The sequence below is a fragment of the Trichechus manatus genome, unplaced genomic scaffold, assembly GCF_000243295.1.
Source record: "Trichechus manatus latirostris isolate Lorelei unplaced genomic scaffold, TriManLat1.0 scaffold00001, whole genome shotgun sequence".
In the NCBI taxonomy this organism is placed as follows: Eukaryota; Metazoa; Chordata; class Mammalia; order Sirenia; family Trichechidae; genus Trichechus; species Trichechus manatus.
In genome coordinates this window covers 26,398,597-26,425,196 of record NW_004443937.1, presented here as the reverse complement: position 1 = coordinate 26,425,196, position 26,600 = coordinate 26,398,597, and the positions used below count along the sequence as shown (strand labels likewise).

The window sequence follows — 26,600 nt, the reverse complement described above, 5'->3', positions numbered from 1 at the left end:
CCTTTGAAACCATATGGGGCAGTTCTGCTCCGTCCTGTAGGGTCACTGTGAGTCAGAATTGACTCAACAGCAATGGCTTTTTTTTTTTTTTTTTTTTTTTTTGGCTACGTGCAGTCACTGTTCCACATTTTGTGTTTTTGTTTTATATAACCCTTAAAAATATAAAAAAAAAAATTCTTAGCTCACAGACCAGACAGAAACAGGCCATGTGCTGACTTTGGCCCTTGGGCTGTAGGTCGCCAGACCCCTAATCTACACAATAACATCAGCCACTGGTTGAGGGCTGCTTCCACCAGCGTAATTCTCAGCATGTGTATCTGCTTTGCTTAGCAGAGCAGCCTCCAGCAGCCACAGAACACTCTCAGACAAGAAATGTGAGTGCTGGCAGCTGGAAGGTGGGCCGGTGTGCCCAGAGACTACATCAGTGGGGAAAGGGAGGGGCACTTTCAGCCCCTGTTGCAGGAGGGGGTTTGGGGAGGCCAGATGCAGGGAGCAGGCTGCACAGGCACAGCAGGGGAGAAAGCCAGCGACGGCAAGGAGGGCTCTGATGCGAAGGAGCCCTGTAAGCCAACGGAGGAATTTGGACTTCAGTCCCATACTTGCTGGGGAGACAAGGAAGTGATTTCAGGGGTATAGCAGCGAGCCCAGCTAGGCTGTGCTGTTCCAGGTGAGAGCTGATGTTTGCTTAGTCTAAGTGGGAGCTGAGGAGGTGGTGAGACGTAGTTGATTCTGGATGTATTTTGAAGGTAGAGCCCTCAGGATTTCCTGAGGATCAGGTGTTGGGTGTGAAAGGAGTCAGGATCAAAGTGTTTGGCCTGAGCAGCTGGACTGGTAGAGCTGAGGCAGGGAAGGTTTTGGAGCCCTAGGCTCATTTCCTCTGCCCCTGTAAGATCGGGAAGCCAGATACAATCAGGTCTTAGAAAAGAATTTTGCAGAAGCAACATGGGAGTGGGGGTGGAAGGCCCCAGACAACTTCCTTTTTAAAATGCCCTTAGTCTTTTTTCTTCTCTTGGAAAAGGGAGTGTAACTGCTTGATACTTTCCTTCCAAACATTCCTTTTGGTCTGGAATTTGTTAGCCATAGACAGTGATTATTCCCTTGCATTTTGTAAGTTTATAGCATCTTTTTCTTGGCATTTTTCTTTTGCCTATGTTTAAAGCAATATATGGTCTTTAAAATTTTCAAGCAAAACAGAAATGTAATATGAAGCAGTATAGTGTGATGTTAAGAACACAGACTCGGGGGCCAGACTACCTGTTTTTCCATCACTTTCTAGTGGGGATGTTACTTTCGCATGCCTCATTGGGTTGTGGTGAGGCCGAAATGAGTAAATGAATGGAAGGCACTTGGATAGGTGGCTGGCACATAGTAGGTGCTCACTGAGAGACCATCATCATTGGTACAGAGACTGGAACAGGCAGGTCCATTGTCAGTGTTAAGAGCCACGTTGGAATGAGTGCAAGGTGCTTTGGCAGCTTGGAGGAGGAGGGGCCTTAACCCAGAGCTTGAGGATGGAGGAGAGGGGAAAGACTTCCTGGGCAAGTGATATTACAGCTAAGGAGCCACCTAGGAGAAGAACAGGGAAGAGTGGTCTGATAGGTGCAGAGCTTCAGAAGGAGACAAAACCCAAAGGAGTTGTGTGTGGCTCCAGGTAGCGTTGGAGAATAACGATGAGCCATTTTAAGCATTTCAAGACCTTAGGACTTTAGCCTATGGAGGTAGATGCTTTGGAGTGTGCTGCCCTCAGTTTCTTCCTGCTGGAATGTTCAGACTCCTGGAATTCAAAGTTGTTTTTTTTTATACTACCTTAGCTTTTTTATTGTGATTATTTATTTATATATGTGTGTGTGTGTGTGTGTGTGTGTGTGTATGTATATGTAAAACAAAACATTTGCCTTTTCAACATTTTTTACATATACAATTCAGTGACACCAGTTACATTCATCATGTTGTACAACTATCACCCCTGTTCCCAAATTTTTCCATCACCTTTAACAGAAGCTCAGTTACTCCTAAACAATGAGTCCCCTGTCCCCCGTTTCCCATCCCAGGTAACCACTAATAAACTTTGGTCTCTAGACACTTGCCTAGATATTTCATATAGGCTGGATCATATAATGTTTCTTCTTTTGTGACTGACTTATTTCACTCAGCATAGTATTTCCAAAATTCATCCTGTTGTAGCATGTTTGAGGACTTCATTCTTTTTATGACTGAGTGATAGTCTATGGTATGTGTATACCGCATTTTTATCCATTTATCTGTTGGTGGACACGTAGGCTGTTTGTACCTTTTGGCTGTTATGAATAGTGCTGCAGTGAACACTAGTGTCCAAGTATCTGTGTTCCTGCTTTCATTTCTTTAGGGTATATACCTAGGAGTGGAACTGCTGGATCATATGGTAATTCTATGTTTTACTTTTTGAGGAACCGCCAAACTGTCTTCCACAGCAGCTGTACCAATTTATAATCCCACCAGCAATGGATGAGGGTTCCAATTTATCCACTGCCTTGCCAACTCCTGTTGCTTTCTTTTTTGTTTGTTTGTTTTTTAATAATAGCCATCTTAGTGGGGGTGAAATGGTAACTCATTGGTGGTTTTGATTTGCATCTCCCTAATGACTAATGAGCCCTGTGGGCAGTTCTACTCTGTCATTTAGGGTTGCTATGAGTCAGAATTGACTTGTCGGCAATGGGTTTGGCTTTTGGGTTTAATGACTAAGGAGGAGTCCTTGGGTGGTGCACATGTTTAACGCACTCAGCTGCTAACTGGAAGGTTGGCGGTTTGAGTCTACGCAGGGGTGCCTTGAAAGAAAAGCCTGACAATCTACTTCTAAAAAATAAACTATTGAAAACTCTGGAGTGCAGTTTTACTCTTGACACACAGGGTGTTGCCACGAGTCAGGATCAACTCCATGGTGACTGGTTTGGTTTGCTTTAATTACTAATGATGTTGAGCATCTTTTCATATGCCTTTTGACCATTTGTATATCCTCTTTGCTGAAATGTCTATTCAAATCCTTTGCCCATTTTCAATTGGGTTGTTTGTCTTTTTGTTGTTAAGTTGTAGAAGTTCTTTATGTATTCTAGATATTAAACCCTTATGGTGCACAGAATTTTTCTCCAAATCTGTAAGTTGTCCCTTCACTTTGTTGATAAAGTCCTGTGATGAACAAAAGTTTTAAATTTTTATTAGGTCTTATTTATCTATTTTTTCTTTTGCTGTTTGTGCTTTGGTGTCATATCTAAGAATCAGTTGTTAAAAAGTAGGTCCCAAAGCAGTACCCTTGTGTTGTCTTGTAAGAGTGTTATGGTATGGTTTTAGTTCTCATGATTAGGTCCGTGGTCCATTTTGAATTACTTTTTGTATGTGATGTGAGGTATGGATCCAGGTTCATTGTTTTGCTTGTGGAAATCCAGTTTTCCTACTGCCATTCATTAAAGAGCGTCTTCTTTCTCCCATTGAATGGACTTAGCACATTTTTCAAAATTCAGTTGATCTTATATGTATGGATTTATTTCTAGACTCTCAGTTCTATTTCATTGGTCTATATGTCTTATCATGATACAGTTACCAAGCTATTTTGATTACTGTGGCTTTATAGTATGTTTTGAAATCTGCAAGTGTGAGTCCTCCTACTTTATTCTTCTTCTTCAAGGTTTTTTTGGCTCTTTGGGGCCCCTTGCTGTTCCATATAAATTGGAGGACTGGCTTTTCCATTTCTGTAAAGAAGGCTGTTGGAATTTTGATGAGGATTGAGTTAAATCTGTAGATTGCTTGGGGTCATACTGACATCTTAACAATATTAAGCCTTCCAATCCATGACCACAGAATAGTCCTTCCATTTATTTAGGTTTTCTTTACTTTCTTTTAGTAATGTTTTTGTAGCTTTCAGTGTACAAGTCTTTCTCTTCCTTGGTTAAATTTATTCCTAGGTACTTTATTCTTTTAGATGGAATTGTAAATGGAATTGTTTTCTTAATTTCCTTTTCAGATTGCTCATTGCTGATAGAAACCTGACTGATTTTTGTATGTTGACCCTGTATCCTTCCACTTTGCTGAATTCATTTATTAGCTCTGGTAGCTGTCTTGTGAATTCTTTGGGGTTTTCTATATATAGGATCATGTCATATGTGAAAAAAGATAGTTTTACTTCTTCTTTCCCAGTTTGCATACCTTTTATTTATTTTTCTTGTCTGATTGCTCAGGCTACAACTTGTACAGTATTGAATAGCAGTGGTAGGAGGGGGCATCCTTGTCTTGTTCCTTATCTTAAGGGGAAAGCTCTCACTCTTTTTTAAGTACGATGTTAGCTGTGTGTTTTTCATAAATGCCCTTTTATAAGACTGAGGAATTTCCCTCCTCTTCCTACCTTGTTGAGTGTTTTCTTTTTTTTTAATTTATTTTATTTTGTTGTTGTTGAGAATATACACAGCAGAACATACACCAGTTCAACAATTTCTACATGTACAATTTTGTGACATTGATTACATTCTTCAGGCTACGCAGCTGTTCTCACCTTCCTTTTCTGAATTATTCCCTCCCATTAACATAAACTCACTGCCCCATATGTTTCCTATCTAATCTTTTGAGTTGCTGTTGTCAGTTTGATCCCATATAGATCTTAAAAGAGCACAGTGCTCAAGGCAGGTATTCTTTACTAGTTAAGCTAAACTATTGTTTGGTTTTTAAGAAGACTTCAGGGGATATTTTTGGTTTAAAGTTTAGAGATTATCTCAGGGCAATAGTTTTGGGAGTTTGTCCAGCCTCCATGGCTCCAGAAAGTCTGGAGTCCATGAGGATTAGAAATTCTGTTCTGCATTTTCCATCTTTTGATCAGGATTCTTCTATAGAATCTTTGATCTGAACATTCAGTAAGGGTAGCCAGGCACCATCCAGTTCTGGTCTCATGGCAAAGGAGGCAATTAACCACACATTCCATTTCTTCTTCCTATTCCTGACTCTCCTCCTCCCCTCTCTGATGCTCCAGACGATTAGAAACTAATTATGCTTTGGATGGCCGCTTTGCAAGCTTTTAAGACCCCAGATACTACCCAACAAACTAAGAGAATTATTGAGTGTTTTTATCATGTAAGGGTATTAGATTTTTGTCATATGCCTTCCCTGTTTCAATTAAGATGATTATGTAGTTCACAGATGTTTATAATATTTAAAATCTTGAGAAACAGGCTGCCTTTATTTTGAGCTGCTACTGTGTGGAAGGAGCCCTGGTGGCATAGTGGTTAAGAGCTCGGCTGCTAACCAAAAAGTCGGCAGTTCAAATCCATCAGCCACTCCTGGAAACCCTATGGGGTCACTATGAGTCAGAACCAACTCACTGGCACCTAACAACAATAACAACTGTGTGGAAGGTAAATGCACATAAATAAAATGTACCTCTGCCTTCATCCTATAGTGGAGCTAAAGCTGCAGTGGTTTTGGCTGTGGGCCCCAGGACTCCTCCCTGCACCCAGAGACCGGGAGGCAGGCCTGTGCCTTGTGAGCAGCTTTCCCCAGCAGGGCCTTAACTAAGCCCAGAGACAGCCCTTGACACTGACCTCCAAACAGCTGAACCTTGGCTGTGTCTTTTGTCAGTGGCATTTTAAAAAGCAGTATGCTGAGAAAAAAGATGGAATGTGAAGTTAGAAAAGAGTGTAAGAAAACAGTGCCTTGAGTATATAGGGATCTTGCATTCTTTTTCAACCCTGGTTTAACTTCTGTTTCTTCAGTGAGCTGTTGTCTATTGTAGAAACTCCTCTGGGCTCACCTCACCCTAAGCCACTGCCGTGTGCAACTGCAGGAACTTAGAAAGGATGGAGAACAAAACAAAACAGTTAAAAACAAGCACATTGTTCACGCTTTCTGGAGGCGGTAGTGTGGTACCCTCCTTCTCCTAATCTTGATCAAGGATCATTTTTTGAAGATAGGTATTTTTTTCAGTACTTACCACTCTGTACCTTGTATTTGCATACAGGTCTTTTTAGTTGTTTGCATGGTACTTTCTGGGTATTAAGCAAGTGTGAATTGAATAAAAATTTTTAAATGCATGAATCTGTTGGGTGACTATTAGGCTGTTCCTTAAATGTTAGCAACCTTTGCAGGAAGCCTTTTGAGTAGTAAATATTCAGTCTGTCTGTAACCTGGTGTGGAGATAAGTATTATTTTATTACTTCTGTAGAGTTCTACATGTGGCCTGAATCTGTTTTTGGTAAAAATAAGAGTGACTTTCTGGGTTTCATAATAGGAAGTTGATTTAGGATAGAAGGAATGGCAGTAAATAAATGCATTAGGTTTTCCTTAGATGAAGCAGTGAAAGTTGACAGTGAAAAAGAGTTTCCTTTAGTCTGATCACCAGTTGCATCCCTGGGCTGTAGGATGTCTACTCTGGGTCTGTGTCGGTCCACGCTCAGCCTCATTCATGCCATTTCATGAATGTCCCACAAGGTGGAACGCCAAAGGAGATGTGTTTATAGAGAGATCTTTCTCAGTAGTAATTCACTGATCTGTTGAAAGAGAAATAGGATTATAACTACATCAGGATAACTGATGTTTGTCTCAGTTTTTTTCACTGAAGAACCAGCTCTGCTTCTGGACAAGTCACATATCTTCTCTGGACTTTGTTTTTTCACCTTGGCTTGGTGATTTGTCTTTCCTTCTATCCTTTACTGTATTGCGCATCCTTTGGAAACCACAAGTACCACAATTTATTCACCTTTCTCTGTGGGTAAAGGCCAGGCCTACTCGGTAGGATGCAGTTGTACCTTTGTTTAAGACAAATTGCAATTCAAAACCATGAAGTAATAAATTAGTAAATTAGAGGATACTAAGTTGCTTTACCAAAGAATTTGCTACACATCTCCTAGCACCATTCATTTCTATTTAAATTATAAAAAGCTAGCTGAAAATAGAATGGAATAGTAAAACTCTGTAAAGAATACAGTAAGAAAACTGACATGTTCACTTGGAGTTCCAAACGGAGAGGACAGAGAATGGCGCAAAGGCAAGTATCTCAAAAGATGATGGCTGCAAATTTCCCAGAACTCATGAGAGATCAATTCAAGATTGAAGAAGCCTAATCAATCTTTGGCAGGATAAATAAAAGGGAATGTACATATAGACACTTCAGTGTCAAGTGGAAAACAAAAAAAAAAAGAAAAAAGACAATAATTACAAAGGAACAAAAATTATATTGACAGCTTGCTTCTCAACAGCAATAGTGAAAATCAGAAGGCAGTGAAATGATCTTTTGCATGCATTGAAAGAAAATAACCATTAATACTCGGGAAAAATATTCTTTATGAAGGTGAAATAAACTTTTTTCTCAGAAAAAAGTTTAAAGAATTCACCATCAGCAGGCATACAGTAAGGAAAATACCAGAAGGCAGAAGGAAAATAATCTCTAATGGAGAGTCAAGGATGAAGGAAGAAATGAAGAACAATGGAAATAGTAGTTTCTTAGTTACCTAGTGCTGCTGTAACAGAAATACCACAAGTGGATGCCTTCAACAAACAGAAGTTTATTTTTTCACAGTCTAGTAGGCTAAAAGTCCAAATTCAGGGCGTCAGCTCCAGGGGAAGCCTTCCTCTCTGTGTTGGCTCTGGAGGAAGGTCCTTATGATTAATCTTCCTGGGTCCAAAGGACACGCTCTGCTCCCAGTGTTGCTTTCTTTTTTTGTTTGTTTGTTTGTTTATTGTTGTAGTTTAAGTGAAAGTTAACATTTCAGGTCAGTCTCTTATACAAAAACTCATACATACATTGTCATGTGACCCCAATTGCTCTCCCTATACTGTGATAGCACACTCCTCCCTTCCACCTCTGATTCCCCATTACCATTCAACCAGCTCCTAACCCTCTCAAGCCCTTTCATCTCACCTCCGAACAGAAGCTGCCAGCGTATTCTCATGTATCTGCTTGAGCCAAGAACCAGTGCTGCTTTCTTGGTGGTGTGAGGTCCCCAACTCTCTGCTCGCTTCCCTTTCCTGTTATGTCTTGTAAGATAAAAGGTGATGCAGGCCACACCCCAGGGAAACTCTCTTTACATTGGATCAGGGATGTGACCTGAGTAAGGGTGTTACATCCCACCCTAATCCTCTTTAACATAATCTCATCTTGCCTCATTAACCACAGGCAGAGATTAGGATTCACAACACGTAGGAAAATTACATCATTCACAGAATGGAGGACGACCACGCAACACTGGGGATCGTGGCCTCACCAAGTTAACACATATTTTTTGGGGACACAATTCAGTCCATGACAAGTAGTAAATATATTGGTTAATATAAATGAAAATTGATTGCATATATCAGTATTAATAAGCCATGACATTTAATATTTCAAAATACATTAAAAATTAAATTACATGACAATAATAGCATATAATCTAGGAGGAGGTTAATGGAGTTAAAAGTTTTCTAAAGCCTTTATACCATGTGGAAGGAAGGTAAAAGTTCCAGTAAACATTACTCTTTTATAAGTTCAGGGATGCATGTAGAAATTTCCATGGTAGCCACTAAAAGAATAGTTGTTGTTAGGTAATGACCCCATGTGACAGAGCAGAACTACCCAATAGGGTTGTTTTTTTTTTTTTTTTAAATTGTTGTAGTTTAAATGAATTTTACATTTCAAGTTAGTCTCCCATACAAAAATTTATGCGTACATTGTTATGTGACCCTAATTGCTCTCCCTTTACTGTGACAGCATGCTCCTCCTTGCCACCCCTGATTCCCCATGTCCATTCAGCCAGCTTCTAACCTTCTCTGCCTTCCCATCTCACCTCTGGACAGAAGCTGCCCCTTTAGTCTCTTGTATCTACTTGAACTAAGAGGTACACTCCTCACAAGTACCACTTTATGTCCCACTGTCTAGTCCAATCCCTGTCTGAAGCGTTGGCCTCGGAAATTGTTTTAGTACTGGGCTGATAGAGAATCCGGGGGCCAGGCTTTCTAGGGTTCCTCCAGTCTCAGTCAGAACATTAAGTCTGGTCTTCGTACTAGAATTTGAGTTCTGCACCCCCCCTTTCTCCTGCTCCATCAGGGACTTTCTGTTGTGTTCCCTGTCGGGGTGGTCATTAGGGGTAGCCAGGCACCATCTAGTTCTTCTGGTCTCAGGCTGATGAAGTCTCTGGTTTATGTGGCCCTTTCTGTCTCTTGGGCTACTACTTTCCTTGTGTCTTTGGTGTTCTTCATTCTCCTTTACTCCAGGTGGTTGGGACCGAATGATGCATCTTAGATGGCCGCCTGCAAGCTTTTAAGACCCCAAACGCCACTCACCAAAGTAGGATGCAGAACATTTTCTTAATAAGCTTTGTTACGCCAGTTGACCTAGATGTCCCCTAAAATCATGGTCCCCAGATCCCTACCCCTGCTACTGTGTCCCTCAAAGTGTTTGATTGTATTCAGGAAACTTCTTAGCTTTGGTTTAGTCCAGTTGTGCTGACTCCCCCTGTAGTGTGTACTGTCATTCCCTTCACCCAAGATAATACTTGTCTACTATCTAGTTAGTGAATAACTCTCACCCTCCCTCCCCACCCTCGTAACCATCAAAGAATGTCCTCTGTGTTTAAACCTTTTCTTGAGTTCTTATAATAGTGGTCTTATACAATATTTGTCCTTCTGTGACTGACTAAATTCACTCAGCATAATGCCCTCCAGATTCCTTCATGTTATAAGAGGTTTCATGAATTCATCGTTGTTGTTTATCGTTGCGTAGTAGTCCATTGTGTGGATATACCGTAATTTGTTTATCTGTTCATCCGTTGATGGGCACCTAGGTTGTTTCCATCTTTTTGCTATTGTGAACAGTACTGCAGTGAACATGGCTGTGCATATATCTATTCTTGTGGCGGCTCTTAATTTCTCTAGGGTATATTCCAAGGAGCGGGATAGCTGGATCATATGGTACTTCTATTTCTAGCTTTTTAAGGAAGCGCCAAATCGATTTCCAAAGTGGTTGTACCATTTTACATTCCCACCAGCAGTGTATAAGTGTTCCAGTCTCTCCACAGCCTTTCCAGCATTTATTATTTTATGTTTTTTGGATTAATGCTACCCTTGTTGGGGTGAGATAGTATCTCATTGTAGTTTTGATCTGCATTTGTCTAATAGCTAATGATTGTGAGCATTTCTTCATGTGTCTGTTAGCTGCTGAATAGCTTCTTTGGCGAAGTGCCTGTTCATATCCTTTGCCCATTTTTTAATTGGGTTATTTGTCTTTTTGTTGTTGAGGTTTTGCAGTATCTTATAGATTTTAGGGATTAGATGCTGATCGGATTTGTTGTAGCCAAAATTTTTTTCCCAGTCTGTAGGTTGTCTTTTCACTCTTTTGGTGAAGTCTTTTGATGAGCTCTGAAAGTTGCTCTTGAACATAGAGTAGCTAAAGCCAAAGAAGAAAGAAATGATGAAGTAAAAGAGCTGAACAGAAGATTTCAAAGGGTGGCTCGAGAAGACAAAGTAAAGTATAATAATGACATGTGCAAAGACATGGAGATAGAAAACCAAAAAGAAAGAACGTGCTTGGCATTCTCAAGCTGAAAGAAATGAAGAAAAAATTCAAGCCTCGAATTGGAATATTGACGGATTCTATGGGGAAGATATTGAACGACGCAGGAAGCATCAAAAGAAGATGGAAGGAATACACAGAGTCATACTATACCAAAAAGGACTGGTCGATGTTCAGCCGTTTCAGGAGTTAGCATATGGTCAACAACTGATGTACTGAAGGAAGAAGTCCAAGCTGCACTGAAGGCATTGGTGAAAAACAAGGCTGCAGGAATTGACAGAATACCATTTGTTGAGATGTTTCAATAAATGGATGCAGCGCTGGAAGTGGTCACTCTTCTATGCCAAGAAATTTGGAAAACAGCTACCTGGCCAACTGATTGAAAGAGATCTGTATTTGTACCCATTCAAGGAAAGGAGATCCAACAGAACGTGGAAGTTATCGAACAATATCATTAATATCATACACAAGTAAAATTTTACTGAAGATCATTCAAAAGCACTTACAGCAGTACGTTGACAGGGAACTGCCAGAAATTGAAGCTGGATTTATAAGAGGACACGGTACTAGGTTATCATTGCTGATGTCAGATGGATCATGGCTGAAAGCAGAGAGTACCAGAAAGATGTTTACCTGTGTTTTATTGACTACGCAAAGGCATTTGACTGTGTGGATCATAATAAATTAATGGATAACATTGTGAAGAATGAGAATTCCAGAACGCTTAACAGTGCTCATGAGGAACCTGTACATAAGACCAAGAGGCAGTAGTTCCAGTAGAACAAGGGGATACTGCATGGTTTTAAAGTCATGAAAGCTGTGCGTGCATCAGGGTTGTATCCTTTCACCATGCTTACTCCATCTGTACGCTGAGCAGATAATCTGAGAAGCTGGACTTTATGAAGAAGAACACAGCATCAGGATTGGAGGAAGACTCATTAACAACCTGCGATATGCAGACGACACAACCTTGCTTGCTGAAAGTAAAGAGGACTTGAAGCATCTATTGATGATGATCAAAGACCACAGCCTTCAGTATGGATTACACCTCAACAGAAAACAAAAATCCTCACAACTGGACCAATAAGCAACATCACAATAAATGGAGAGAAGATTGAAGTTGTCAAGGATTTCATTTTACCTGGATCCACAATCAATGCCCATGGAAGCAGCAGTCAGGAAATCAAACGATGCACTGCATTAGGTAAATCTGCTGCAAAAGATCTCTTTAAAGCTTTAAAAAGCAAAGATGTCACTTTAAGGACTAAGGTGCACCTGACCCAAGCGATGGTGTTTTCAGTTGTCTCATATGCATGCGAAAGCTGGACAGTGAATAAAGAAGACCAAAGAAGAATTGATGACTTTGAATTATGGTGTTATCAAAGAATATTGAATATACCATGGACTTCCAGAAGAACCAATAAATTGTCTTGGAAGGAAGTACAACCAGAATGCTCATTAGAAGCAAGGATGGCGAGACTTTGTCTTACATACTTTGGACATGTTATCAGGAGCCACCAGTACTTGGAGAAGGACATCATGCTTTTTAAAGTAGAGGATCAGTGAAAAAGAGGAAGACCCTTAACGAGATGGATTGACACAGTGGCTGCAACAGTGAGCTCAAACGTGGCAACTAGTGTGAGGATGGCACAGGACTGGGCAGTGTTTCATTCTGTTATACATAGGGCCTCTATGAGTTGGAATCAACTCAACAGCAAGATGTTCTCTGATCACAGCTAGAAACCAATACAGAAAGAAAACCAGAAGATCCCTGTATATTTGGCAGTTAACTAGATTACCTATCAGTTAAATAAGAAATCATAATAGAAATTAGAAATAAAGTCATCCTATGCAAATTTCCAGAGTGTAGAGAGAACACTTTACAGTTTATTTATAAGAATAATATAACATTGACATCAAAATTTGATTAGGACAGTATGAAAAAGGAAAATTGTGAATTAGTTTCACTCTTGACCATAGATGGAAAAATTCTAAACAAAAATATTTAGAACAGCGAGTGTAGTCATACATAAAAGGATAATATGTTACGATCAAAATGGGTTTACGCCTGGAAAGCAAGGTTGATTTAACATTTGAAAATTCAAGCACCAATCTGTTATTCACCACATTAAGAGATTAAAGGAGAAAGGTTATATGATCATCTTAATAAGTGTAGAAAAGACACTTGATAAAATTTTATATGTGGTCAAAAAAAGTCTTTGCAAACTAGGAATGGAAAGAAGCTTTCTTAATCCAATAAGGATATTCATAAAAACTTACAACATACATACTTCAGACTTTGAAGATCTTTTTGACCCCGGAATTTTGAAATTTCCTGTTGACATTTGGTTGGGCCTTTTTTCAGTTATTGTGCTAGTCACTTGGTAGACTCTTTCAATATAGAAACACTTTGTTGTTAGAAAACCAAAAGTGAGAGTACTTACTGCCGAAAAGACCTGCACTACAAGAAATACTAGAGAGAATCCTTCAGGCTGAAGGAAACTATCCTAGATGGACACATAGAACTGTAGGAAGGAGTGACAAGCACTGGCAACAGGCTCACAAAGGGAGGGAGAGTAGTAAATTGAATAAACGGTTGGAACCAACCAATACCAAACCCATTGCAGTTCTGTTGATTCTGACTTATAGTGACCCTATAGGCAGGGTAGAACTGCCCCATAGGGTTTCCAAGGAGCAGCTGATGGATTCAAACTGCCGACCTTCTGATTAGCAGCCATAGCTCTTAACCACCGTGCCACCAGGGCTCCCTTTATGTATATATATGTATACACATATATATGTATTCTTTATTGTGATAAATATATAGGTAACAAAACATTTGTATAATAGCTTTATTCTTAATAGCTCAAATTGGAAACAACCAAATGTTCCTTGACAAGTGGAATAGATAAATACACTGTGGTACAGTCATTCATTGGAATAGCACATGAAAAAGAATGACCTGTTATTACATGTACTCTAATGTAGATGAATCTAGCAGATAAAATGAGTGAAAGCAGCCAGTCACAAAAGAATCCATAAGTGGAACAGATGATTTCATTTATATGACGTTCAAAAGCAGGCAGAACTAATCTGTGGTGACAGAGGTTCAAATAGTGGTTACCTTTGGTGGGTGGGAGTGTATTGACGGGGAGGGAGCACAGGGCTGCCTTCTGATCTCAGTGTTCTGTAGCTTGAACCTAGGTAGTGCTTGCACAGGTACGTACCCATGTAAACATTCATTGCACTCTACCTTTAGATTTGTGCATTGTATTATATAAAATTTATATCTCAATTTAAAAAAAAAAAAGTAACACCTGAAACAAAATGCACATTTGCCGACTTTTAGATGTAAGACCGAGGTTTTCCTTTGTGTATGGTACTGGGCCCATTGCCTTCTGTTCAGCAGAAGTCCACACCTTGATTGCATTGCATGCAAATGTCATGGTTTGTTTCTTTAAATTGGAGCGAGTACTTTAAGACTCTTGCTCAGCCATCTGAATTGGAACCTTTCTGGTTTTTCATAGGTGTTTTCCTAGTTTTCTATAGTTGTCTTACATATACCTAGTTTGACAGCAATTTTTTTTTAATCTTGCCTTTATTAAGTCTCTAAAAATACTCAGCCAATTTAATGAATTGAGGTTCCTTGTAAGTTTTCTGTGAGTAAAATAAGTTTGGAAAATTCTCATCTAGATGACTTCTAAAGTTCCTTCTAGCTCGGAAATTTTTGTGGTTCTAACGTCTTGTACATTTTTCTCTGTCCTCCTAGGAGAATTTTGTTGCAACTTCAGTGGTTCTTATGTCGCTAACCTCAGAGCAGACTCTGCCTCCCCCAGTGGCCTAACTCTTCTCTCCTTTTGTTCATGCCAGCTACCCACTGCTAAAGCTTCCCTTGCCGGGAACAGGACCTGTGGAATTCACCACTCCTATGAAGGATTACTTGCCCCCGCCTGTGGACTCTGACCACAAACAAGGAGAGCCTAATGATCAGCCAGAGTGGGTAAGTGCCCAGCACGTTGCTGAGGAGAGCGCAGGAGGTGGGTTGGAGATTGGCTGAGGCAGTGTTGTGTGAGTGGAGTGAAGGTGGTCAGTATCTGATTGGTGAATTCATGTACTTGAACAGCCTTACAAAGGCTCAGAGATATTTAGTTATACATTTAATGAATAATCTTTATTGAAAGAAAATGACGCAAAAGTTTGACTCTCCAGGAAAAAACTGGGATCTGTGGTTGCCACTGCTGTGTCCAGCTGGGTCTGGGCTCATACCCTCTGGGGAGGGGCTCTGCTGGGCTGCTCACGTGCCCTGCCCAGGTGCCAGGCAGTGCCCTGGTGGACAGACAGGTTATCATCTCCTTGCACCTCGGTGGGCATGTGAGCCACTGAGCATCCCTAGAGAATGTCCTATTGTCAGAGTTCCGATACCTTTTTGACAGCTGCAGTGTGCACCTAATTTTTTTCACACCTGTTAAATCTTATTTTATCCTTGTAATCCAGCCAGGTAAAAAGTGTAGGTTTTTGATCCCTTTTATAGGTAAGGAAGCTGTGGCCCACAGTGATTAAATGCTTCAGATAGTTAAATAGGGTCAAAGCTGGGACTAGAACTCCTGGTCCCTTGACCCTGAACCCACTGCTTCTTCTGGACCATTCAGTTCTCATTTCATTGTCCTTGGGCTAAGCACTGATAGGAATGAGGAGAAAACAGCCTTCCCGGTTGAAGGTCCCAGGCGCAAGACCTAAGTCACGTAAGTGGACTCATTTGGAAACCATACAAGCTTGATCAGCCATCTCCATGTCTTTCACCTGTCAGATAATGGGCCAAATGACCTTCCTCGCATGGTTGTGCTTTGGCCCAGTGAACTGTGGGACTTGCTGAGTCTGTTGCTGCAGAGGAAAACCAAAGTTCAAAGAGCAGAGCTCTCCCCTCCTTCTGTCTGACACTGTTGGCACGTTCCGTCCCCATTCCTTTTGGGTTAATGCAGCAGCCTAGTAACTTGTGATAAACTCAGTTCTGCTGTTGCCGAAATAGAGGCATATCTGGTTACAGCAACACAGGGTGTCAGTTGGAAGAGCTTGTTGCTCCTGTGAAGGCCAGAGGGAGCATGGTCTGATGCTGGCAGAAACCAGTTCTGTGGCCTCATGCCCCAGCTTGACCATTGGCTCACTGTGGGACCTTCTTGGTGCAAAGCTTTTCCCTTCATTAACCTCCTGATGCATGTCTACCACATGATGAAGCAGATGGTTCCCGGCTCAGATGAGGAAGTCTGTGTGTGCGGCTGTTTCCTGACAAGTGGAGCTCAGTGGACCTGATGGTGCTGAATAGGTGTTGATGGTGATAAGGCTCTTAGGAGGCTTACTTGTTTGTGAGCTCTTTTAACTTTTTGGTGCCCTTCATTGGCGTGGAATGATGACAGTAAGTGAGTGTGCAGGGCAGCATGAGGGCTCAGGAAGCAAAGGGCTGTCCCTTTTCTCTCTCTCAGATTGGAGCCCCGTCCTCTGCAGGGTTGATAAAGGAGGCCCAGGCCTCAGAGCAGCTACCCGGTGCCATGGAGTTCAGCGGTCAGTTATCACCTCGACTGACTGTCTGTGATTAAAAAAAATGCAGGCCAGTGATACAGGAGTGGTGAGGATGCTTTAGTTTTAAGGAACAGAAAACTCAGCCCAAACCAGAGTAAGTGAAAAGGGAATTTTTTTGGGGGTGGCTCACATAACTCACAGCTAGGGCCAGGGCCCACTCAAGCACAGCATGGCCTTGGGCTCAAAAGGAGTCTCCAGGACCCATCCCAGCTCTGCCTTCTCTGGGCATCTCCACTCTTGGTCTCCCCTCAGTGGCTCTAGCAGCTCCAGTCCCGTGTTCTCACAACATGCGATCCAGAGGAGGATGAGGAGGGAGCCCAAGCAAATGGCTCCTTGTATTTTGTTGCCTTTGAATGAGGTTGCCTGCCTGTCCCCATAGTCCCTGTGGCCGGGGGATAGGCTTCGTTATTTGGCTTTGTCACCTGGCTGAAAATGAGGAAGGGAAATTAGGAGGCTTGGACACTGGGCAGCACACCGCAGGCATCCGCTGCCAACACCACAGAACGAAAACGTCTCTCCTTCCTCTGTTCACTCCCTGATTCACCATGTGTTTATTGTGTGTCTGTGATGTGCCTGGCAGAGTGCTCTGGGGGATGGACAGACAGGCTCACTCCCCCTTGAGGAGATTCCACCCTGGTTGGGAAGAGAAGACAGAGATGTCAGGTGAAAATAAATGCAGTATATGTTAAAGGGACACAGGAGCCAACTGAAAGAGCTCCTAGTGGCCCCAACTGGAAAAATTTGAGCAACAAAAGAAATGTAGTAGTATTGGATTATAACTTAAAGAATAAAATAAATATCTAGGAGTCCATACTAATATAAAGAACTGATTGAATAAATAAATAAGTGGGGAAGAACAGACACATCTCCTGTGCAGAAGAATTCCAAATAATTTACATAGTGCTTGGCCCTCAAAGAGGTGGAGCATAACTCCGCACTCACTAAGTATGGGCTGTGCATAGTGACTGCCTTCCAAAGAGTACAGTGTAGACTGAGAGAGGAGTCACTTTACAGTGGAGAAACCTGACAAACGCTCCCTCAGCCAGGTCATCAAGGTCAACATCAGCAGAGATAAGACATGTCATGTTTCCTGACTAGCAGTTGAGTGAGCGTGCAGAGCAGATTTTTAACAGTGACGATATGATGTGATGAGAACGGCACTTCTCTTACATGGTCTTCCTCCCAAAAGCCATAACCCCAGTCTAATTGTGAGAAAAACATCAGACAAATCCCAGTTGAGGAACATCCTGCAAAATACTTGACCAGTACTCCTCAAAACGATCAAGGCCACCGTCAAAAACAAGGACAGTCTGAGAAACTGCATGTTCAAGAGCAACCTAAGGAGACCCATCATGTTCTCCATGGGAACTACATGGTTCAGAACTACGCTGCTGGGTTGACTGTGGAGGAAAAAAGGGACGTGGGTTTTAATCCTGGCTCTGCTGCCTATCATCTGTGTGACCTTGGACACATCATTCTAGCTCTCTGAGCCTCGGTTTTCTCATCTGTAAAATGGGGGTGATAATAAGTGTTACTTCTTCAGTGTTGTTGTGGCTCTTCGAATAAGTTTAATTGCGCACATTGCCCACTCTGGTATGGAAATGACAGCTATCATTTATAGAGAGAGTCCCTATCCCCACACCATTGCTGTGAGCCCCAGCGCCCCTTGACTCTGAAGGGCCTGGATGTGCTGGGGACCATGTGGTGCTCTGTCCTCCTAACTCACCATCTGGGTCGAAGGAGGGCACCCTGTTAAAGGCAGATGTCACCATGAGGGGCATTAGAGACCTTTGGCAGAATTGCAACCCAGTCTGCCATCATTAGCCCACTCTGGGGAAGGGCAGTGTTTAACCAGCCCCCCAGGCTGATGGCAGGAACCTGTGACTGAGGTGAAAGTCTGGAGGCAATTCATTCTTGGCCATGGAAGAGTCTGATTTTGTCCCAGGCCTGGGATACTAGCTTGAGCCCCTGCTCATCTCCAGGACTTCCCGACTGCACTTAGGGTAGGGGCAGTGCCAAAGGCTAGCATTGGGCACTGGCGATAAAGCCAGGGCCTTGTCTGGGAGCCATCTCGTGCCACGGAGATTCTCTGACTGGACCCTGGGTGAGTGCTTCAAGCCCAAGCACGAGGCCAGGGCTTTCCCAGCCTCTGTCAGATCCCAACCAGGCTGTCAGTAAAAATTCTGGGGAGCCATAGAGTGGTGGGAGGAGAAGGATCTTCTGACTGTGTCTCTTGCCCACCCCACCCCCAGGTTCGCCTGCACGTTATCCAGTTAGGGACCTTCTCTGTTGCATGGAGCTCGTGAAATGCTTGGCATGTCTCTTAGTCATCTCGTGCTGCTCTAACAGAAATACCACAAGTGGATGGCTTTCACAAAGAGAAATTTATTCTCTCACAGTCTAGTAGGTTACAAGTCCAGATTCAGGGTGTCAGCTCCAGGGGAAGGCTTTTTCTGTTGTCTGTGGATGAAGATCCGCGTCATCAATCTTCCCTTGGTCTGGGAGCATCTCAGCACAGGAACCTCAGGTCCAAAGGACGCACTCTGCTCCCAGTGCTTCTTTCTTAGTCGTTATGAGGTCCCCAATTCTCTGCTTTCTTCCCTTTCCTTTTATCTCTTGAGAGATAAAAGGTGGTGCAGGCCACACCCTAGGGAAACTCCTTTACACTGGATCAGGGATGTGACCTGGGTAAGGGTGGTGTTACAATCCCACCCTAATCCTCTTTAACATAAAATTGCAATCACAAAATGGAGGACAGTCACACAATACTGGGAATCAAGGCTCAGCCTAATTGATACACACATTTTTGGGGGGACATAATTCAGTCCATGACAGCATATATGACTCATGATGGCACAGTTGCCTGTAACCTGTTTTCCCTGTTCTGGGTTCCAGCCAAAGCTGGATTTATCTCTTCCCTGGCCCATGAAACAGCACGTGGGTGTGTGTGAGTATGTGAGCGCCTTTGCCAGGAGTGAAGAAACTATGAGGTTGGCACTGACAGCCATGCTTGGTGTCCCAGGCCAGCCTGGTGGGCAGAACTTTCAGGAGAGAACCCTATTCACCCCTTTCAGTGTCTTTGAGAGCCAGTTGTGGGCTTAAACCATTATTGCAGAAGACAGTTGGGTCTGAAGTCCTGATTGTTTCTACTGGCCTGTTGATCTTGTGCCCCTACAGTGCAGGTCATGTCCTGGGCCTAGCTGTTCTGGGAGTGTGCTGGCACACCCAGAGCCTCAGTATCAGTGCCAAGAAGTGAGGCTTCTGGACTGAGTTCCCCAAAAGGGCTTTGACCTAACTGTTGAAGGAGCAGTTTCATATGAATAACAGGACAGGCCCACCTGACCTGATCGGGAGGGATGAGGGTGTGAGTGGGGAGTGCCTGGTGGTGGCAGTAAGTGGAGAATCCTTTTTTGGGAAGCCGGCTTTGATTCCCCTTTCTGCCCTGGAAGCTTCCTGTGTTGTAGCGTAGCTGTGCTGAAATGGACTCTCTAAATCTCTCATCCCGCTAAAACAGAGCTCCTTTAGGGCAGGATACTGTCTTACTTGCAGAGCTCAATAAATTTTTTCTGAACTTTTTGAGAAGTTAGGAAAGGAAGGTAAGATAGGGAGAATAAGGATGTCATCAGAGAAGTGTTTTTTATGAGGGAGAGATGTGGGTATCTTTTTTAGACTTAGTAAAGGAGAGTTAAGATGTGCAAAGAGAGAATGCTTGCTGGGGGAGGGCATCACAACGCAGGGGTGGTGCAGCACTGGGTGGTAACTAGAAAAGGAGGAGGAAGAAAATGGTTGTCTTCCCCCATTCACCAGGAATGCCCCTTTCCCCTGTTCTATCCCTACCCAGTTTTGGAGATGATGTCTCTTGGTCTCTGTATTATCTATTGTTGTGTAACAAATTACTTAGCAGCTTAAGATGACACACACTTATTATCTCGCAGTGTCTGTGGTCAGGTGTGCCATCACTGGGTGCCTCTGTCTCATCCTCTCTCAAGGCTGCATCCAAGGTGACGGCCAAGGCTGCGGTCATCTCAAGGCTCGGTTGGGGGAGGATCTGTTTCCGAGCTCATTCGATAGCTGTTGGCGGGTTCCTCTCATGCTGTTGGACTGAGGGCCTCAGTTCTTCACTGGGTGTTGGCTGAAGGCCCACCTTAATTCCTTGTGGGCTTTTCCAGAGCAGCTCACAGCATGGTGGCTCACTTCATCAGAGAGATGGCTGTGAAAGGAAGGAGAGAGGGGTGTCGCTGTCTTTTGTAACCTCATCTCAGGAGTGACATCTCATCACTTTTGTCGTATTCTCTTTGTTAGAAGCAAGTCACCAGGTCCAGCCCACTCTCAAAGGAACAGGATTACACAAAGGCATGAAACACCAGGAGGTGGGGATATTGGGGCTGACTAGAAGGCTGCCTACCACAGCCTCCATCTAGTTAGGACTCCTTCCTCTGTGCCCAGTGCACCTGGACGCCATTGGTTCTGTGCTTCCTCCATCACCCACTTAGGGTACCACGTGTTGTTGTCTGTGTCCATGTCTGTTTCTCACTTGAATATCAAGTAGGGATTGTGATAGGGCCAGGACAGTGAGTGGTGGACCCCACCCACACCCCTGTTACCATTTGTGTCCTGCCTGCCAACTGCCAGGATCTGCATCTAATTTGTCAGAGAATCTCTGGTATAGGAGGCTTGAGGTGCCAGAGAGGTCGTGCCCCTAGGAGCAGTGCTGTAATCCCTCCGGGAGAATAACTCATCTCATTCCAGTTGTCCAGAGGTCACTCACCCAGTAGCACACTCTTTGTCCCCACTTCCTGCTCAAGTCCCTACTCCCCTCCCTGTGTTTCCTACACTGCTCAAATAAACCACCGGTCTCAGGGTCTGCTTTTGGGGCAACTCACACTAAGATAGTGAATGACAAGGATTAGGTAAATAAATGCCTACTATTAGGGATTGAACTTTGTCCTGGAAAAACAGGTGCTGTAAATTCTAACCTCTATACCTGTGGTTATAATCCCATTTGGAAATGGGTTTTGTTACGTTAATGTGGCAATATTAGTGTAGGGTGTGTTTTAAAGTAATCTCTTTTGAGATATAAAAGAGCAGATTAAGCAAGCAAGCAGAGATACGGGGGAAGATAGATGCCATGAAGATCACCAAGCAACAAAAGCTGAAGAGGCAAGGACCTTCCTCCAGAGCTGATGTAGAAAGAAAGCCTTCCCCTAGAGCCAGCGCCCTGAATTTGAACATCTAGCCAGCTAAATTGTGAGAAAATAAATTTCTGTTTGTTAAAGCCACCCGCTTGTGGCATTTCTGTTATAGCAGCACTAGATAACTGAGACAGCTGTGGAGTAAACCACCATAGGAGGGTTTTGATGCCCAGAAGAGGGGGATTGAGGGCCTTGTATGTTGGATGATGAGTTGGTGATGTAGTCACATTTAATGACGGACCAGAATTTTGAAAGAGTTGGAAAGATGCAGAACAGCTGCTTAGTGAGTTCTGTCGGGTGTCAGTGGGGTGAGCCAGCGACCAGCAGAGGGGGTCCAGCCAAGGCTGGTGAGCGCGGCTGCACAGTGGGCTCGTGTCTACATGGTTTGTGACTTTGTCCAGTAAGGCTTGCCAGCCGAGGGGTGAAAAGAAGTGAGTGGTGGGTTTTACCCAGGACTGGGCATATATGTAACGGGGTTATGTATTCCTATGAAGTCTGACTAAAGTGATGGGTCCTCTCCCCTAAAACTGATGAGGAGGATGATAATGTATACACTTCTAAGCAGAAATGTACCACCAGGTTGAGAGTTGCAGTTGTGAAGTGTGTTCATCATACTCTGTTGAAGTGATGGCCTGAATGGTCCCAGCTGGGGAGAAGGGGCCTGGGTGGGAAGGTGGACGGAGAGACTGGAAATTGAGTCCGGCTTCAGTTGCAGTCTCTGTGGGCCTGAGGGTGGAGGTGGAAGGGCCAGGAAAGGCAGCAGGCACAGGAGGTCGTACGTGCAGTCCAGCTTTGGGCCCCCTGGGAACGAACCGGGGGCAGGAGGCTCCACGGCTGCCCTGAGTGGCTGTGCCTGGGTGACGTGCTGTGTCCTTCACAGGGTTTGAGGATGCCTCCCCTGGGAACAGCTGTCCATGTAGAGCTGGACAACCCCTCCTCCACTCAGGCCTGGGTGACCAGTGGATGAGCTGCTGTTCTGGTTAGAGCCTGTGGCAGCCAGCTCCACCCAGGTGCCTCTCTGCCTCTGGGCAGCTTCTAGTGGCCGAGTCTGGTGCAGAAGACAAAATGGATGAGGCCTTCTGTCCCCCGAGCCTTTGCTAAAACATAACATCAGAAAGTAAACTTCTCGGGGGCTCAGACCGTTGCTCTGGTTGTTTCTTTGTGCCCAGGGGCCTTGGGGGCATCACCTCCCTGTGCTTGTGCAGCATCCTGATTCCTGCCTGTGCAATAACAGGAACGCGCGTCATCGTGCGGCTCCGTGCCTTCACTTCACAGACATGCATGCCCTTTGTGGCTCCTGATTCTGGCACAGGCATCCGGACAGTCACCTCACCCTCAGCGCGCCTGGCTCCCTCCAGCCTGAGCCTCGCAGCACGTCTCTGCATGGACAGTCTTTCCTGTGCCCAGTTGGATGACACTGTAACTCCAGGGTAGTCATTCCAGAGCACTGTGTCTGTCAGTCACTCTTTCGTCTCAGAGACACTCGGGACTTTGTCAGCTGGTTAAAATCCAGACAGCTCAGTCAGGCTTCATCTTCACTGTAGTTTCTATTGGAACCAACAGGAACCGTTTGTGCTGTGCAGGCTGTCTGTCCTCTTACTGTACAGTTGTCCCTCAGTATCCTTGGAATTGGTTCCAGGACCCCCTGCGGAGACCAGAATCCATGGATACTCAAGTCCTTTATATAAAATGGTGTAGTATTTGCATATAACCAACACATATTCTCCTGTATACTTTAAATCATTTCTAGATTACTTATAATATCTCATACAATGTAAATGCTATGTAAATAGTTGTTATACTGTATTGTTTAGGAAATAATGACAAGAAAAAACGTCTGTACATGTTCTGCACAGATGCAGCCATCATAGGCCTAACGACTAGTACACGTCAGCAACTACATAACTCTTTCTTTCCCCAAATATTTTCGATCCGAGGTTGGTTGAATCTGTGAATGTGGAACCCGTGGATATGGAGGGCCAACTGTACCTTGCTCCTCAAATGTCCTCTCTGCCCCCCTCCCACCAATCCAGATCCTCCCCTACCTTCATGACCCCACTCACCTCCTCCCCTGGCCAAAAATCCTGCCACAGCTAGCCTAGTACCTCTCGTTTTGGGGGTGCTCCATGACACGTCCATCACTGGGAGTTGTTCTTCGCCCGTTACACATGTGAACACTTGTCACTTAAATGCCTGTTATAAGCCTTTAAGGGTAGATGGCAGGTTCTCGTGAGAAGTGTGTGATGTTCAGTGAGGAGACCTGGGTTTGAGTCCTCGTGCCACTCTGCTCAGAAACTTTAGGCAGTCGCAGCTCTTGAGCCTCACTAGACGGGGGTGCTGTCCTCTCTCCCTGTCATAGGGTGATCGTGGGGGTGAGACAAAATGATGTTCCACAACTGTTTATTACTAAAGTTTCTATCAATACTTAACTCTCTGCATGCGATGTTGATATACATATATGGGTGTGTATGTGTGTGTGTGTGGGTGTGGTGTGATTGTGAGTGGTATGAATGTGGTGTATGTGAATGTGATGTGTGTGTGTTGAGTGTGGTGTGTCATGTGTAAGTGGTGTGTTTGAGCGTGGTGTGTGTGGTGTATGTGAGTATAGTGTGTGGTGTGTGTTGTGAGTGTGGTGTATGGTGTGAACGTGTGTGGTCTGAGTGGTGTGTGTTGTGTGAGTGGTGTGTGAACGTGTGTGGTCTGAGAGTGCTGTGTGTTGTGTGAGCGTGGTGTGTGTGTGCATTTTCTTGATGCTGCAGGGTGAGTGTCATTCCTCTTTCACAATGAGGAAATTGAAATCTAGAGAATTAAAACCATTCCCACGGCCATACAGTTGGAGAGCTGGGATTTAAAAGTGGGCCTTTTGATTTTCAAAAACCACTGCCCTGCAAGTGGCAAAACCAGAGTCAGTGAGACATTGGGAATGTATGGTTTAGTGCAGAGGTGGGCGGATGTTTCCATAATGGACTTCACCTTAGGCTTTGTGGGTCAGATGGTCTTTGTTGCAGCTTCTCCACTCTGTTGTAGCATGAAAGCAGCCGTAGACAATACGTAAAGGCATGAGTGTGACCATGATCCAGTGACACTGGGCCTGACTTGGCCTGTCGACATAGTTTGATGGCTATTGGGAAAAGTGTAGGAAAGTGGCCTGTAAGTTGGCGAAGTGCCTTGCAGCAGGCTTCATTTTTGAAGGCTTGTCCCTTGGGGTGCACAGTGCTTTGCCCATAGCAGGTGCTCGGTAAATCCTTACTGACTGTACACCCATGTTTCGCCCTCCGGTGGTGAGCTGACCTTTCTGCCTCCCCCCTTTCTTCTGCAGTATGTGGGTGCCCCGGTGGCATACATCCAGCAGATATTTGTGAAGTCCTTAGTCTCCCCCTGGCCCAAGAACCTCCTGGCAGTAGATGTATTCCGCTCACCTCTGTCTCGGGCATTCCAACTGGTGGAGGAGATCCGGAACCACGTTCTGAGAGACAGGTAGCCCTCCCAGGGACCCCAGCCTCCCTGAATCTCGTTCTGAAATGAAGGTAGGGTGGCAGTCCACAGTGTAACTCCCCTGAGCCAGCCAGCTCTACAGAAGTAGCTGCGTTCCCCCTGGGCCTTGCATGAAGGGCACGGGTAGACCTGAGCTTCACCCTCAGGGTTTTAGACAGAATAGGTGTCCCCTGGGGTCCCCTGTGACGCTGACTTGTGACTTTGACGGCTTCCTGCCCGTGGGTTATAGACATGAACGTGACAGTGCTGAAGAGAAGCAAGCTCTTCCTGGGATGCACTTCCAAAACCCCAGCCCAGGTCTTCCTCCTCAGACCGTCACTGGGTCTCTGGAGTTTGCTGGCTTTGCAGCTGCAGCACTGCCAGGTTTTATTTAGCTGACGGCTTTACCAGGCATTTTTGTGAACTGAACGGAACCCCTGATTTTCACCCTATCCCCTCTCGCCCACCAAATCAGCCAAACGTGTTTGAGTGGGTGGGGCTGTGCACGTGCCCATAATGTCCACACTGGCCTCTCCTCGGAGGCGAACGGACATGTGGGCACCACATGCACTTTGAAGGTCAGCCAGCCACGTGGCTTGGTTGTTGACTGCCTGGAAGAACTTTCCTCTGCTGCCCTAGTCCTCAGGCTCTCTGGAGAAGTCAGGGAGCAGAACACAGGCATCTAGGAGCCTGATGACAGAGGCTGCCCCGGAAGTGTGGGGGGCCTGCCCCGTGCCGGCAGACACAGCCAGTGCCTCGTCCTGTCTCCTGCGCAGCTCCGGGACCAGGAGCCTGGAGGATGTGTGCCTGCAGGTGACCGACCTGCTGCCAGGCCTCAAGAAGCTTCGGAACCTGCTCCCCGAGCATGGATGCCTGCTGCTGTCCCCTGGGAACTTCTGGCAGAATGACCGCGAGCGCTTCCACACTGACCCTGACATCATCGGGACCATCCACCAGCACGAGCCCAAAACCCTACAGACCTCAGCCACGCTCAAAGGTGCCCTGAGCAGTTTCCCGAGGACCCGCCTGGCCTGTCAGTGGCCATTGCCTGCTCTGATGGGCCCTCTGATGGGTCAAGCGTTACCGCTTGTTTTCAGAAGTGGGCTGGGGGAGGGGCCAGGTCCCTGAGCGGGCTGGGGGAGGGGCCGGGGTCCCTGAGCGGGCTGGGGGAGGCGCCGGGGTCCCTGAGCGGGCTGGGGGAGGGGTCGGGGTCCCTGAGTGGGCTGGGGGAGGGGCCGAGTTCTTGATGGCTTTGCAGTGGCTGCCTTTCCCATGTCAGTACCTGCTGGCTTCTTTGCTGTCTTTTTGTCTGCAGACTTGCTGTTTGGCGTTCCTGGGAAGTACAGTGGGGTGAGCCTCTACACCAGGAAGAGGATGGTCTCCTACACCATTACCCTGGTTTTCCAGCGCTACCATGCCAAGTAAGACTACCAGGGCCCTGCGTTCCTAACGGGTGTGTGGAGTGACGATACACTTAGAGTAGCCCCAGACCCTGTTCGTGTTACAGTGCTCCAAATGTTCTCTGGGAGCTGGCAGTTTGCAGGCCTCCTGTTGAAATGCTTCCCTGCCTTAGATTGAGGGATGCTGTCTGCTCAGGTTTGAATGGGAATGGGCTACAGCTGGTTAAGAAAAAGGCACTTAGGCAGGGCTGGTAAATCCAACGTCCTGCTGTCTCCACTGCCTGCCCTGAACCTGGGACAAATGTCCCCAGCTGCCCCCACTGCCTGTCCTGAACCTAGGACACACGTCCCCAGCTGCCCCCACTGCCTGTCCTGAACCTAGGACACACGTCCCCAGCTGCCCCCACTGCCTGCCCTGAACCTAGGACACACGTCCCCACCTGCCCCCATTGCCTGTCC

The 26,600-nt window shown here is 45.0% G+C and overlaps 1 protein-coding gene across 2 annotated transcripts in view; it reads left to right on the top strand.

Annotated features, from left to right (window-relative positions):
• SCAP (SREBF chaperone) overlaps nt 1–26,600 on the top strand; it is a 47,534-nt gene that overhangs the window by 8,378 nt on the left and 12,556 nt on the right. For both annotated transcript variants that reach the window (XM_023726451.1, XM_004368476.2), the window contains exons 2-5: nt 14,372–14,501; nt 24,587–24,744; nt 25,518–25,738; nt 26,057–26,162. In XM_023726451.1, coding sequence (XP_023582219.1) covers nt 14,372–14,501; nt 24,587–24,744; nt 25,518–25,738; nt 26,057–26,162 — 615 coding nt within the window. The remainder of the gene's footprint in view (nt 1–14,371; nt 14,502–24,586; nt 24,745–25,517; nt 25,739–26,056; nt 26,163–26,600) is intronic.